At 32.7% G+C, this 13,312-nt stretch overlaps 1 protein-coding gene across 1 annotated transcript; it reads left to right on the top strand.

The window, feature by feature from the left end:
• Nucleotides 1-819: 819 nt before the first annotated feature.
• Nucleotides 820-8,119, top strand: LOC134713071 (dolichyl-diphosphooligosaccharide--protein glycosyltransferase subunit 1-like). Its single transcript, XM_063574913.1, has 10 exons — nucleotides 820-1,188; nucleotides 2,061-2,116; nucleotides 2,739-3,051; nucleotides 3,649-3,855; nucleotides 4,217-4,409; nucleotides 4,692-4,791; nucleotides 5,006-5,144; nucleotides 6,089-6,208; nucleotides 7,008-7,253; nucleotides 7,849-8,119. The coding sequence occupies exons 1-10, from the start codon at nucleotides 940-942 to the stop codon at nucleotides 8,029-8,031; spliced, it is 1,806 nt and encodes a 601-aa protein (XP_063430983.1). The 5' UTR covers nucleotides 820-939; the 3' UTR covers nucleotides 8,032-8,119.
• Nucleotides 8,120-13,312: the final 5,193 nt, after the last annotated feature.

The raw sequence follows: 13,312 nt of genomic DNA, 5'->3' as shown, positions 1-13,312 counted from the left end.
AAGTTTAATATATATATTGTACAAAGATAGTTTTAAAAACAAATTATAAGACAAATATTATTATTGTTCTAAAACACAAGTAATTTTTAAGTAATACCATAATACGACATGGTAAACGTAATACTTGCTGTTATACCTTATAAAATATCATGTAAATAAATGTAGCAACTGAACTAGATTTACAAGTTTCATTTTTTTTTCATCAATATTAACTTTCTGTCGTTAAAATTGTTTTCTCTAATTTTTGTGCTATTTTCACATTTCCTGACCGGTGTGAGAAATATAGTTCTCCTCACTATTAAAAAAATCTGTTCTCGGCAAATGATTAGTCGAAATTTAATTATGACGTCAAAATGTTTTGTTTTCTTCTCAATTTTCCTATTGTGACGTCATGAAAAAAGGCGACCTTGCCTGATGACGTCGCATATAAAGAGCACAATTTTCTGAAAATCTTTGGAAAAAGAACGATAAAAAGCATTAGAGAAACAGATTCCGACACTATAACTCGTGTTTTACGATATTTCTCCACTCTCGACAGTTAAATCTTATTATTTAAAGGGCTCGGCAAGCCTCGCGCTTTAAATAATAAAATTTAACTGTCTCGAGTGGAGAAATATCGTAATACATTTGTTGCAGTGTAAGAATCTACATTTCTCTTGCATATTCTTTCAATAGTTATTCGGAATAAGTAATTTAAATTAAAAAAAAAATGTTTTCTTGTCGCTTCTTGTCGCTAATATTCTTCTTCTTGTCGCTTCTTGTCGCTGAAATTCTTCTTGTCTCTTATTAGTGAGACCGGCTCCTATAAAGAGGGAGGAATATACAATACGAAGAAGACGACAAACCGGAAGACAGTACACGTATTTCCGAGGGCTCTATGCCGGCTAAATAGAATAGAAGACGAGACTTTTATCAGCTTTCATCCTTTGTATCTACAATATGAATCGTCCATTTTTGTACCTGACTCTGTTAGGCTTTGCCTTAATTGTTCGGTGCAATGTCAACAAGGACACCATCAATCCATCCGTCGTGATTACCAAGGTTGAAAGGAAGATTGACATATCATCTCATTTAGTGAAGTCGGCGTCATCACTGACAGTTGAAAATACCGGAAAGTCGGGCATCAAATCGTTTCTATATGCAATCGAACCATCCTTGCAAAAATATCTGTCATTTATTGGAGCTTCGGTAAGTTTGTTATGTCCTGCACTAATCCCAAAATGAAGACTGCTAGGCGCTAGGCTAGTACTGAATTTGTATTGGTATTGGTATCTTTCGTCCCTCTTTTATAGAGCTGCTAGTGTAAACGACTAATAAATGTAGCAAGCACCAGAATAATAACATATGTACCCATTCATAATTAACACATGAGTTATGTTTACTCTTTACAATACCATAATGACAATTGTTAAGTTTTCCTGTTAAAAATAATAAAATATTTGACTGATCCTCCTGTGACATAAAAGGTGTGGCAGCATAACCATGATAAGGCTGTGTCGCAGTCTTGCCAAACTCTTAACGATCCGGAAGAATTAGAAACTAGTGTGCAGAATGGTATGTCAATTGTGGTCTTGTGTTTTCATCCTCTTGTTATGTGACTTCTGTAGTTCTGATTGTATTTTGATATGCTTACATACATCAACTCAATTAAAGTCAAAAGTTATTCCTTGACCATTATGGAATATCTGTTTCACAGATGGTATCAGATTATATCTATATGTTCCTTATGTCTTAACTGCAATCCTGTTCCCTTTTTAGGAATATGACCTACCAAAATATATGACTACTTACCAGGGGTTTTCATAACATGACTCGTGAGCAACACAACAGGTGCCCTTCCAGAACATCTGAGATCACCTCCAGGTTTTGGTTTATTTTCAATCTATGAGTTTGAATGTCCCTTTGGTATCTTTCGCCTCATAGTTCTATGTAAAATGTTTACTTTGAAGTATGTACAAGAGGCTATCGGATATCCCATGCGCCAGTAATAAGCCCTTAAAAATCCACCCAGTCGACAGTGCTGGTTTGCAATACTTATTATTTTTCACCTCTTCTTGCAGATTAAAGATGATGACAATAAGCTGACAGTTTCCAAGACTGCTGTTGATGGTCATGGGTAAGTAGCTTCAAAGCATTTAGGCATTATATATTTGTTGCGATATCAGTTAAATGAGAAAATTTTAGGTCTCTTGTTTACAACTTAAATTTCTGGGAAAGAAACGGAAACCATGATGGTAGTTATGTACTTTTTACATTGAAAACCCCATGTGTTTCAAACACTTAGATAATTCTGATGATAAACCTGGATCTCAAAAGTGCTTTCATAATATCAAAACATAATGGAAATTTACATACATTACGACCAATGCCACCACTGTTTTTGAAACATATAAAATTTATTAGGAAAAATTTTTATTCGATCTTTTAGCCATTAAAATAGCTAGATCATACACAAAATTTCAGGTGGTCCACAGGACTACTGATTAACCATGTTTTGGTAATCCTACATTTTAGGAGGGCACCAGACTACCAGTAATATTGAACCCTGTTCATCTTTTTAAAAAATTGCAAAGAATTAACTTTTTATTTAAAAAAAAATGATTTTTCTTCATCTAACAGTACAATGCACATGACAAGGTGAAGGTTCTTTTTCTTTTTATGTGCTACTCTAGAAGGATCTATTGGCTGTGCATACCTTTTACTTACAATGTATCATGCTCGTTATTGCTTCATTTCAGTGACAAAGAGTTTTGGAGAATCAACTTGCCATCTAGCCTTGCAGCAGGGAAATCTCTACAAGTAGATGTTGATAGTGTTTATGCTCATGCTCTGTCACCATTTCCAACTAAGATTAAACAGTCTGAGAAACAGTTGGTAGTGTTTACTGGTAACATATTCCTGTATTCACCATACAAGATTACCAGTCAGACCACCACAGTTAACTTGGCTTCATCATCTATTGAATCTTACAGCAAATCACCAAAACCTGTCTCACAGAGTGAAAAAACTGTAACATACGGACCTTATGAAACCAGGGAACCATTTACAGAGGTTGGTTTGAAAATAGGGGGCATTATGTTTTCTGGTGGCTGCAGCTGGGGTTTTTTTTCATTCTATTGCATAAATGTAATGAATTTTAAAAACTTGGTTGAACATATTAAGTTTACCACAAAGTTGTGGTGACATCAACATAAAACTTATTACTGATGTTCATTTTGATGTGATCCTTTTCATAGAAAGAGAAATTGTATGTTCAATAATAAAAGTATGCAATTTTTATGGCTGATTTGCACACATTTGGCTTACTACTCTTTTATTAGTAGAAAATTATCAAGAGGATAGGAGCTGTAATATTTACATAATTTGCATTGTTGCAAATGGATCAGTCACATGATTATTTGAAGTATTAAATTATAAATTAAACAGAAAGATCACAAATTCACAAATTATTATTAAACTTACAAAATGCACATGCCAAGCAGATAGATATACATTTCTACTTGTACAAAGGGATAGTGAAAGTAGGTTTTTGGAAAATAACTAATGACTGTGAATTTTAAATAGGTATTATATAAGATCAATAAGTATTTACTTGAAGCATTTAAATTTAATGCAAATAAATTTAAAATAAAATATTTATGTTTTTAGGCTGAATTGAGAGTTCATGCAGAGAACAATAATCCATTTTTGACTGTGACACATTTAGAACGTGTGATTGAATTATCTCACTGGGGAAACATTGCTGTAGAGGAGAACATTCAGATGAGACATTCTGGAGCAGATCTCAATGGACCTTTCTCTAGATATGATTATCAAAGGACACAAGATGCAGGAGCATCTATTAAATCATTCAAGGTAGGAATAGTTTGAAGATAATGAACCTGTTAAAATGCAACTGTGGTTTGATATAGCATATGATTATTGAGGTTTGTATTTCTTGGATTCATCACATGGGATGTGTTCGTCAAAATTTTGTTGATTTAATATAAAATGTAAATATCTATTGATCACATTTTAAAGTCATTTGGTTTAGTCATTACATGTCAATAAACAGGAATGAAATAACACATTTTCAGGTTGACAATTATTTTTCTGTTTATAGACCGAAATTAATGTTCAAAATTTAATGACTTGCAGTAGTTAAAGTGAATATAGTTATAAAAAAAGATGATGATGGTTGATGTAGTTTTAATATTGTTTATTGTTTATATTGTAGACTGTGTTACCATCATCAGCCAAAGATGTTTACTACAGAGATGAGATTGGAAACATTTCTACCAGTCATCTGAAGGAACTTGACGATATGGTCGAGGTCGAACTCCGTCCAAGATTTCCCCTGTTTGGAGGATGGAAAACTCAGTATCTGTTGGGATACAATGTTCCAAGTTATCAGTATTTATATAATCAAGGTAAGAAAATTGTTGTGGAGATTTGATAAAGGACTTTACCTGTTCTTGGTTATTAGTAAGCTAAGGGTCATTTCTGTCCAATGAAAATGATCAATTTGAAAATCTCACATTTTTCCTTTAATAAACACGTTTCTACTTCTGCATTTTCTGCACTGTACCTCAACTTTCAAATAGGCTTCCTGGAAACTTGAAGGAAGTTCAAATTAATATAAAAAAGAATTGGGTCAAATTAGCCATTATTACAGCATATATGAATCTGAATATGCTTATCTTTATTTTTAGGAAACCAGTATGCTTTAAAGATGAGATTTGTTGACCATATTTTTGATGATGTTGTTATTGATGAAATGACAATCAAGATTATTCTACCTGAAGGTGCAAAGTAAGTCGTAGTGCTTTATTGTACTTATTTATATATTGTATTTTGTGTTATTAAAATGAGGGTGATTTCTGCCTCAAATCGTAGGATTTATGTATGGATTCGAGTATCATTTTGATTTTGTGAACTTTTAAAGTGTTCACATGATCAAATACGGTTAATCAAATTTGTTCATTGATACTTGTCCATCTCTCAATATGAATGTTTTATTTTGCAGGAACACCAAGCTGGTTACCCCCTTCAGTGTAAAGAAAGATAAGAATACCCTCCATTATACATACTTAGATACTGTTGGTAGACCAGTGATTGTAGCTCGTAAAACTAATCTGGTTGATGCTCATATTCAAGATTTTGAGGTATAGTTATTACAAAAAAAACCAACCAGCTATATGTTTTTATCAGAATTAATATTGTGGATTTGATACATTAGTGAAAGTGAACTTGAGAAATTGAGCATCAATTTAAATGAAAAATCAAGTCATTCATGTACAAGTCTTTCCAAAGATATTTTAGACCTTAGTTTGTCATTCATTAATTTTTGTGTAAAGATTGCATGAAATGTAATCAAAACCCTATAGTACTGACTTGATATCTAAATCTTCCAAGTTTTATAACCACTTTTGAGATACACTAAATATAGTGCATTGATCATAACATTCTAAACATACTATCCATGAACATTTCCAGAAATTTATCAATGAAATATGCGCTCAGATATTCAAGTCACAAAATGATGTTACATAACTTTTGCAAGGTGTGGGAATCTAATATCTGTTCTAAAATGTCAATGATGTCATTGTTAAGTTATCTTTAAAATTTGAGTTATCTTTCTTTGTCCATAAAACTAATGCTTTATACACTGCAATGTGTGATTTTACTTCCCACGAGAATTTAAAGCAATCTTTCTTACTATTTAGTGCTTACTTGCACACTGATTATTTCATTTCCCCAATTTCCAAATTCTAGTGCAAGGTGTCAAATTCAGACACAAATAACCTTTCTTTTTTCATATAAATAATATGTTGAAATAAAATAAATAAATGGATTTCTTTTCATAGGACTAGCTATTTCTAACCTTCACTAAAAACATTCATAAAAATGGCAATTCTAAACATGTTTAATTTGACAAGACCAGTATTTGTCGTCCCAGTTTAATTAAAATTTTATAGACATCTTATTAATTGGAGGAGTTAAATAAAATGCTGATTATCATGGAGAAGACTTCATTAAATTGATATTTTATGAAACATTAAAACTTTGTTGAAATAACTGATGTTCAGTATAACTTACTATTTTGCAGCTGTGGTACACTTTTGACAAGTATCTACTTATACAAGAGCCTTTACTGGTGGTCGGAGCCTTCTACTTACTTTTCCTATGTGTTATTATTTATGTTAGGATGGACTTCTCTATTACAAAGGTAAGTAATCCTTTATTAAGGTTTTTGTCTGGAAAGTTTCAGTTTTCTGAAAATAGGATGAAAATGAAAGTAAAATTTTTGGTTGGAAATTTGACAAAACAATAAATAGAATTGACCAAGACTGACCCTATATCTATTTAAAAACATCATTGATTCTATATCTATCTTTAAAACAAAAAGAAAACAACAGAAACCTCTTAAACTATAATTTTAAAGATTAAATTTAAAAAAAAAAAATGTTTTAAATTATATTTATTATTTTCTAAAATCAAGGACAGATAATTATGTTGAATATGATATGATTTTTTTTAATGATTTTTTTTCAAGAAAATAAGGTCTGTGATGACTTTCTATTATTATTTGATATTTTGGAGGTATTTATGAAAAGTAATTCTTTCATTGAATATTAACCAATTTTATCCTTTAATTTTCCACATGTCTGTGACCCACTAGTTTTGGTGCAAACAATTATTATTACAGAATGATCTATTCAAAGCTTCAAAATATTTTGTTAAAAAGCATTTCATTAACTGGATGTGTTATATTGATGTTGATGTGATTGACAATTTACCTCACCATTATGTATGGTGGGACTTCCTGAAATCTTTTTTGTTAAACACTCCCCTCCTCCCTGATTTTTTTGGGGATAAATTGAATGAATTTTGTTCTATTGATCAGAGACAACTATTTTGATTTTAAGTATTGATGTAATAACTTTTATCATCAACAATTTATATGATGATTAATTTTCATGACACATGTATGATTAGTTGACAATTTACATAACACATTTTAACAGGATGAAGCCAAAGAGAGTAAGATGAGAGTAGCCAGTATCCTGGAAGAAGTCCAGAGTCTACAAGACAAGAGAAGTGCTCTCTACCAAAGTTTCGATGATGCTGTTAACAAGTTTAAATCTACAAAGGACGCTACAAACTTCACTAACAGCAGGAAGAAGATTGATGGGGATTACAAACTGCTGACTCAGCAAATACAAGGTCTACAATCCCAACTGAAAAATGAGGGAGCTGATGCTGCTGAAAAGGTAATAAATTATTATGTGAACAGTTTAGAGGAATTAACTGTATACTTTGAAAATGTTGTACTTGCAAGTTTCTGGTATGGCTTTTTTCCTCACTTTTCATCATGTATTTAGTATGACTTTTTTGTACATTTACTAGAGTGGAGGGTGTTCATCTGTCCTTCTTATATCAAGTCATAAGTTTAGTAATGGCTGGTTTAAATTAATTGTAGTCCGTTTGTAATCACTTAAAAAAACACTTAGACTTTGTGCACATGATCATTATGAAATTTTCATCATGTGACGATGTATACTAAAATCATTTCTTTTCATATCTTGAAATGTTAATAATCATACATTAGTTAATCAATGATAAGAAGATTTTATAATAAATAAGCATAGATTTTATTAATTTGAAGTAGTATGAGAGCCAATGTGTGAACTCTACACAACAGACAAAATCACATTGAAGTTAACAACTAGAGATCGTAGAACGACGATAAATAAAACCCATAAATTGTAGATTAACACATTTATCAACATCAAATAAATAAGTAAAAGATTTTTCGTGTACTATTGTTAACAACTTTTATTTGTAACTTCTCAACTCATTTTGCAGGTTGGTGAGCTACAACGTCTAGACACCCAACACAAAGATCTTATAGCTGTTGCTATACAATATTCTGAGAAACTTGTCAACAACAAAATGACAAGACAAGCTTATATTGAACAAGAGAAAGCTAATAATACCAAGCGAGAAGAACTTCTTCAGAAAATGGAATCTGTTAGAGCTAGTTTATAATTGAAAGACATCATAAACACTTAAAGAGTTTTATTTACATATTGATGTCATTTTAAAAAGAAGAAAATAAAAAAAAAGATTAAAAACATTTTTTGTTCTGTCTTTTGGATGAAGGTTTGGGTTGTTGGGGAAAGCAGATCTTATTTTCATGATAGCTTATTGTGGTTCTTGTCTAATATTATAGAAAGGGAAAGGATATTAAGGTCAAGTTCAAGAAAGATAGACAGCTAAAAAACAATCAATATAGCATACACAGAATATGCTGATTGAACTAAACAGAAACCAACCAAAATATTACAGGTTCCTACTCCTCAACCTGTTTGTGTTACTAAGTTAAATTTTGCTGAGGCATGAAATGTGATGAAGATAATATGATGTGGTATGATTTTTCGATGGGACAACTATCCAGCAAAGTTCAAATAAAGTAGGTGTATGTAATCATAGCCAACTGTACAGCCTTTATCAATGAGAAAAACCCAAACTGTACAGTCGCCTATAAAAGGCCCTGACATGAAAAACATAACAAAATGTGTAACAATTCAATTAAACAACAAATATGACAGACATGAATCAATGACAACAACTGAACTACAGGATCCTGACTTGGGACAGGCACTGAAAGAATGTGGCGGGGTTAAAAATGTTTGTGAGCTCTCAACCTTCTCTCCTAGGACAGTGAAGTATAAAAATGCTAGACATGGCATTGATGTTTGGTTTTCTGTTTCATTTTAGTTTCTAGTAGAAAACAATGTTGAATTTATTTACAGGGGTATCAACTGTAACAATTGGACCCCTTTGAGATTTGTCGTCAAATCAAATTGTGCTATCAGCAACACACCAAAAGGGCACAAGTGTGAACAACTACAGATACAATTTTCAATGAACTATACCCAAATGCGTAGGAAATTCTACAAAGTCCAGTAAGACAAAACATTAAACCATTCAAGAAAAAACAAACAGCCTGATTTATGCTTGACCCACACAAAACAAAGCTGTCTGACAGCAACCAATTACTACTGGATTACAGGCTCCTTACTTGGTACAACAAAAATTGAATAGATCTCCACATTTCTATTTTCAACTAGAATGACAAAAAAAATGTGTTGATTGGAGAGCCCTGGCTGCCCTTCATTGTCATCAAATCAACATTACAGCAGTCTTTAAGTTAGTTTATCAGATGAGGTATGTCCCTCTGTATTTAGTTAAAACATATTTATTTATAGTGGATTGGGAAACAAGTTATGCAACTTATATTAATCCCTTTCCCCTTTGCGGGTGAGAGTGCTCTCTTGTAGTGGCATTAGCCTACTCTTTTTCGAAATCTACAAGGGTGTCTTTAACGTGCAAGAGATATGGCTCTCTCTAAACACGGGTCAGCCATTTATTGTCCCCTTCCAACGGACTATCATTGTTTCCTCACGACCATACTTGCAAATGGTGTCAAGGGAGAGCCGAAAATTGAGTCCCTGAAATTTTCATCCCAGATGGGAATCGAACCAGGAACCTTTGTGTTAGTAGTCCGATGCACTAACCACTACACCACAGCTCTCTTATTATTTATACATGATATTTTAAGAAATGTACACTTGATGTTGCTTACCATGTTATTTTCCACTTAATTTTTATTATACAACCGCAAAAATTAAAAAAAAAATTGTCGTATATTGGAATCACGTTGGCGTCAGCATTGTCTGCGTCTGAAGACTTGGTTTTTGCACTATAACTTTAGAAAAGAAAATAGAAATCTATGACATTTAAACACAACCACTGAATTTACAGGCTCCTGACTTGGGACAGACTCATACATAAATAATGTGGCGGGGTTAAACATGTTAGCGGGATCCCAACCCTCCCCCTAACCTGGGACAGTGGTATAACAGTACAACATAAGAAAACAATAACTAGAGGCTCTAAAGAGCCTGTTTCGCTCACCTTGGTATATGTGAATATTCAACAAAGGACACAGATGGATTCGTGACAAAATTGTGTTTTGGTGATGGTGATGTGTTTGTAGATCTAACTTTACTGAACATTCTTGCTGCGTACATATATCCCCATCTATAATGATTGGCCCAGTAGTTTCAGTTGAAAGTGTTAGTAAAAATTTACAAATTTTATGAAAATTGTTAAAAATTGACTATCAATTCGTCTGAAATTTTCAGGGCAGATAGATCTTGACCTGATAAACAATTTAACTCCATGCCAGTTTTGCTCTTAATGCTTTTGTTTTTGAGTCATAAGCCAAAAACTGCATTTTACCCCTATGTTCTATTTTTAGCCATGGCGGCCATCTTGGTTGGTTGACCGGGTCACCTGACACAATTTTAAAACTAGATACCCCAATGATGATTGTGGCCAAATTTGGTTTAATTTGGCCCAGTAGTTTCAGAGGAGAAGATTTTTGTAAAAGATTACTAAGGTTTATGAAAAATGGTTGAAAATTGACTATAAGGGGCAATAACTCCTAAAGGGGTCATTTGACCATTTCAGTCATGTTGACTTATTTGTAAATCTTATTTTGCTGTACATTATTGCTGTTTACAGTTTATCTCTATCTATAATATTATTCAAGATAATAACCAAAAACAGCAAAATTTCCTTAAAATGACCAATTAAGGGGTAGCAACCCAACAACAAGTTGTTCGATTCATCTGAAATTTTCAGGGCAGATAGATCTTGACCTGATAAACAATTTTACCCCATGTCAGAATTGCTCTAAATGCTTTGTTTTTTTAGTTATAAGCCAAAAACTGAATTTTACCCCTATGTTCTATTTTTAGCCATGGCGGCCATCTTGGTTGGTTGACCGGGTCACCAGACACAATTTTCAAACTAGATACCCCAATGATGATTGTGGCCAAGTTTGGTTTAATTTGGCCTGGTAGTTTCAGAGGAGAAGATTTTTGTAAAAGTTAACGCCGGACGCAGGATGACGACGACGGACGACGCTGGACGCAAAGTGATGAGAAAAGCTCACTTGGCCCTTTGGGCCAGGTGAGCTAAAAATCAGTTGAAAAAGGTTTAACTCATCAGATGGACAAAAATACAAGTGAACATCGCTAAACATCCTGACAAAAAGACACAATGAACAGATCTGTGAGTACTCGCAGTTATCTGACAGCTAGTTCAAAGCCACTAACAACTAATAAAAAAATCATGCATCTAAGACTTAACTATCAATCCGTACACACCCAACATCCAATGGATTTAGTGTAAAGACGTCATAAACAGCCAGAGAAAAACATGACTTTGATCCAAATCGTGGTCCAAAATTAAACGTTGTTTGATTTTAACAAAAGTTGAATCCTTGGGGTTCTTTGATATGCTGAATCTAAACTTGTACATAGAATTTTAATGATGGGCCAAGTCTTCAAGTCGGTCCAAATCGTGTTCCAAAATTTAATTTTGTTTGATATCAACAAAAGTTGAATCCTTGGGGTTCTTTGATATGCTGAATCTAAACATTTATTTAGATTTTTGATTATAGGCCTAGTTGGTCCAAATTGGGGTCTAAAATTAAACTTTGTTTGATTTTAAGAAAAATTGTATATATGGGGTTTTTTGATATATGCTTAATCTAACCATGTATTTAGATTTTTTATGTTTGGGCCCGGTTATCATATTGGTCCACATTGAGGTCTAAAGGGTCCAAAATTGAACTTTATTTGATTTCATCAAAAATTGAATTCTTGGGGTTCTTTGATATGCTGAATCTAACCATGTACTAAGATTTTGAATATTGGACCATAATAGGAAATTTCCAATTTAAAATTTAAAGTTTTTTAGTTTAAGTTCTTAGACCACATTCATTATATGTGTCAGAAACCTGTGTTGTGTCAACTATTTAATCTAAATCCAAATTCAGAGCTGTATCAAGCTTGAATTTTGTGTCCATACTTGCCCCAATGTTCAGGGTTCGACCTCTGCAGTCGTATAAAGCTGTGCCCTGTGGAGCATCTGGTTTCACATGAGCAAAGCTAATATGAGCATTTATTCTTAATTAAGATTTATGCTTGACACACACAAAACAAAGCTGTCTGACAGCAACCAATTAATACTACTGGATTACAGGCTCCTTACTTGGTACAACAAAACTTAAATAGATCTCCACAAGGTTAAAAATGAATTGCATTCCACATATCCTTTTGGCGTTGCTTGGTACTCTTGAATCCCTCCTATTTATTGTTGTGTTGCGGTCATTTTTTGTGTTGTTGTCTTTCATTAATGCTTATGTGCTTTGTTTTTATGCCATTTTGTTTTTCTGTGTTGAAATGTTTGTTTGGTTTGTTTATTTTTTTTTGTGATCAAGATCTTAACACATGTTGACTGCAGTACCCATATTTTTTACATTTCTAATTATTATCATATGTCAGTATGTTTTGTTCATACATGGTCAATTTAATGGAATTGTATGCAACTGTCATTCAAGTGCGAGGTTTAGCTAGCTAGAGAAACAGGTTTAATCCACCATTTCCTACTTTAGAAAATGAACAAAGTAAGATATAACAAATTTTTTTAAAAGAGACATAAATCCTGCTAAAATTTACTAGACATTGCTGAAATAAACCTTCCAGTCCTTACAATGTCATTTTCTATATTATATTATATTTCCATGGGACATAACTCTTAAAATTGATTTATTTCTATACATTTGTGTACTGAATTTCCAAATTGTCATTTCTAGAAAGAATTGTACACTTGCGAGTATTTACAATGATATTTTCTATAAAATTAACATTTCAAAGGGACATAACTCTGGTTAAAAGTTATTGATCTGGGTTGATTTTAGAACTTGTCTCAGACATAGCTGATATTGAACTTTGGTATTACCAAATGAATTTCATAGGAATCCTTCAATCTAAATAATGAGTGCTTACAAAATCAGACAAATGCTGTAATATCTTTTCTCAAATTTTTGTGCTTTTTCACATTTCCTGACAGGTGTGAGAAAATTCTTTCTCCCCACTAGAGAAATATCTTTTCCCAGCAAATGATTAGTCGAAATTTGATTATGGCGTTAAAATATTTTGGTTTCTTCTGAATTTTTCTATTGTGACGTCATGAAAAAAGGCGACCTTGCCTGATGACGTCGCATATAAAGAACACAAGTTTATGAAAATCTTTGAAATAGAGTGATAAAAATCATCAGAGAAACAGATTCCTACACTACAACTGGTGTATTACGATATTTCTCTACTCTCGACAGTTAAACTTAAATTATTTAAAAAGCTCGGCATGCCTTGCGCTTTAAATAATAAAATTTAACTGTCTCAAGTGGAGA

The sequence above is a fragment of the Mytilus trossulus genome, chromosome 1 (genome assembly GCF_036588685.1).
Source record: "Mytilus trossulus isolate FHL-02 chromosome 1, PNRI_Mtr1.1.1.hap1, whole genome shotgun sequence".
Classification (NCBI taxonomy): Eukaryota; Metazoa; Mollusca; class Bivalvia; order Mytilida; family Mytilidae; genus Mytilus; species Mytilus trossulus.
The sequence above is the reverse complement of the archived record's forward strand: the minus strand, read 5'-3'. Positions and strand labels throughout refer to the sequence as shown.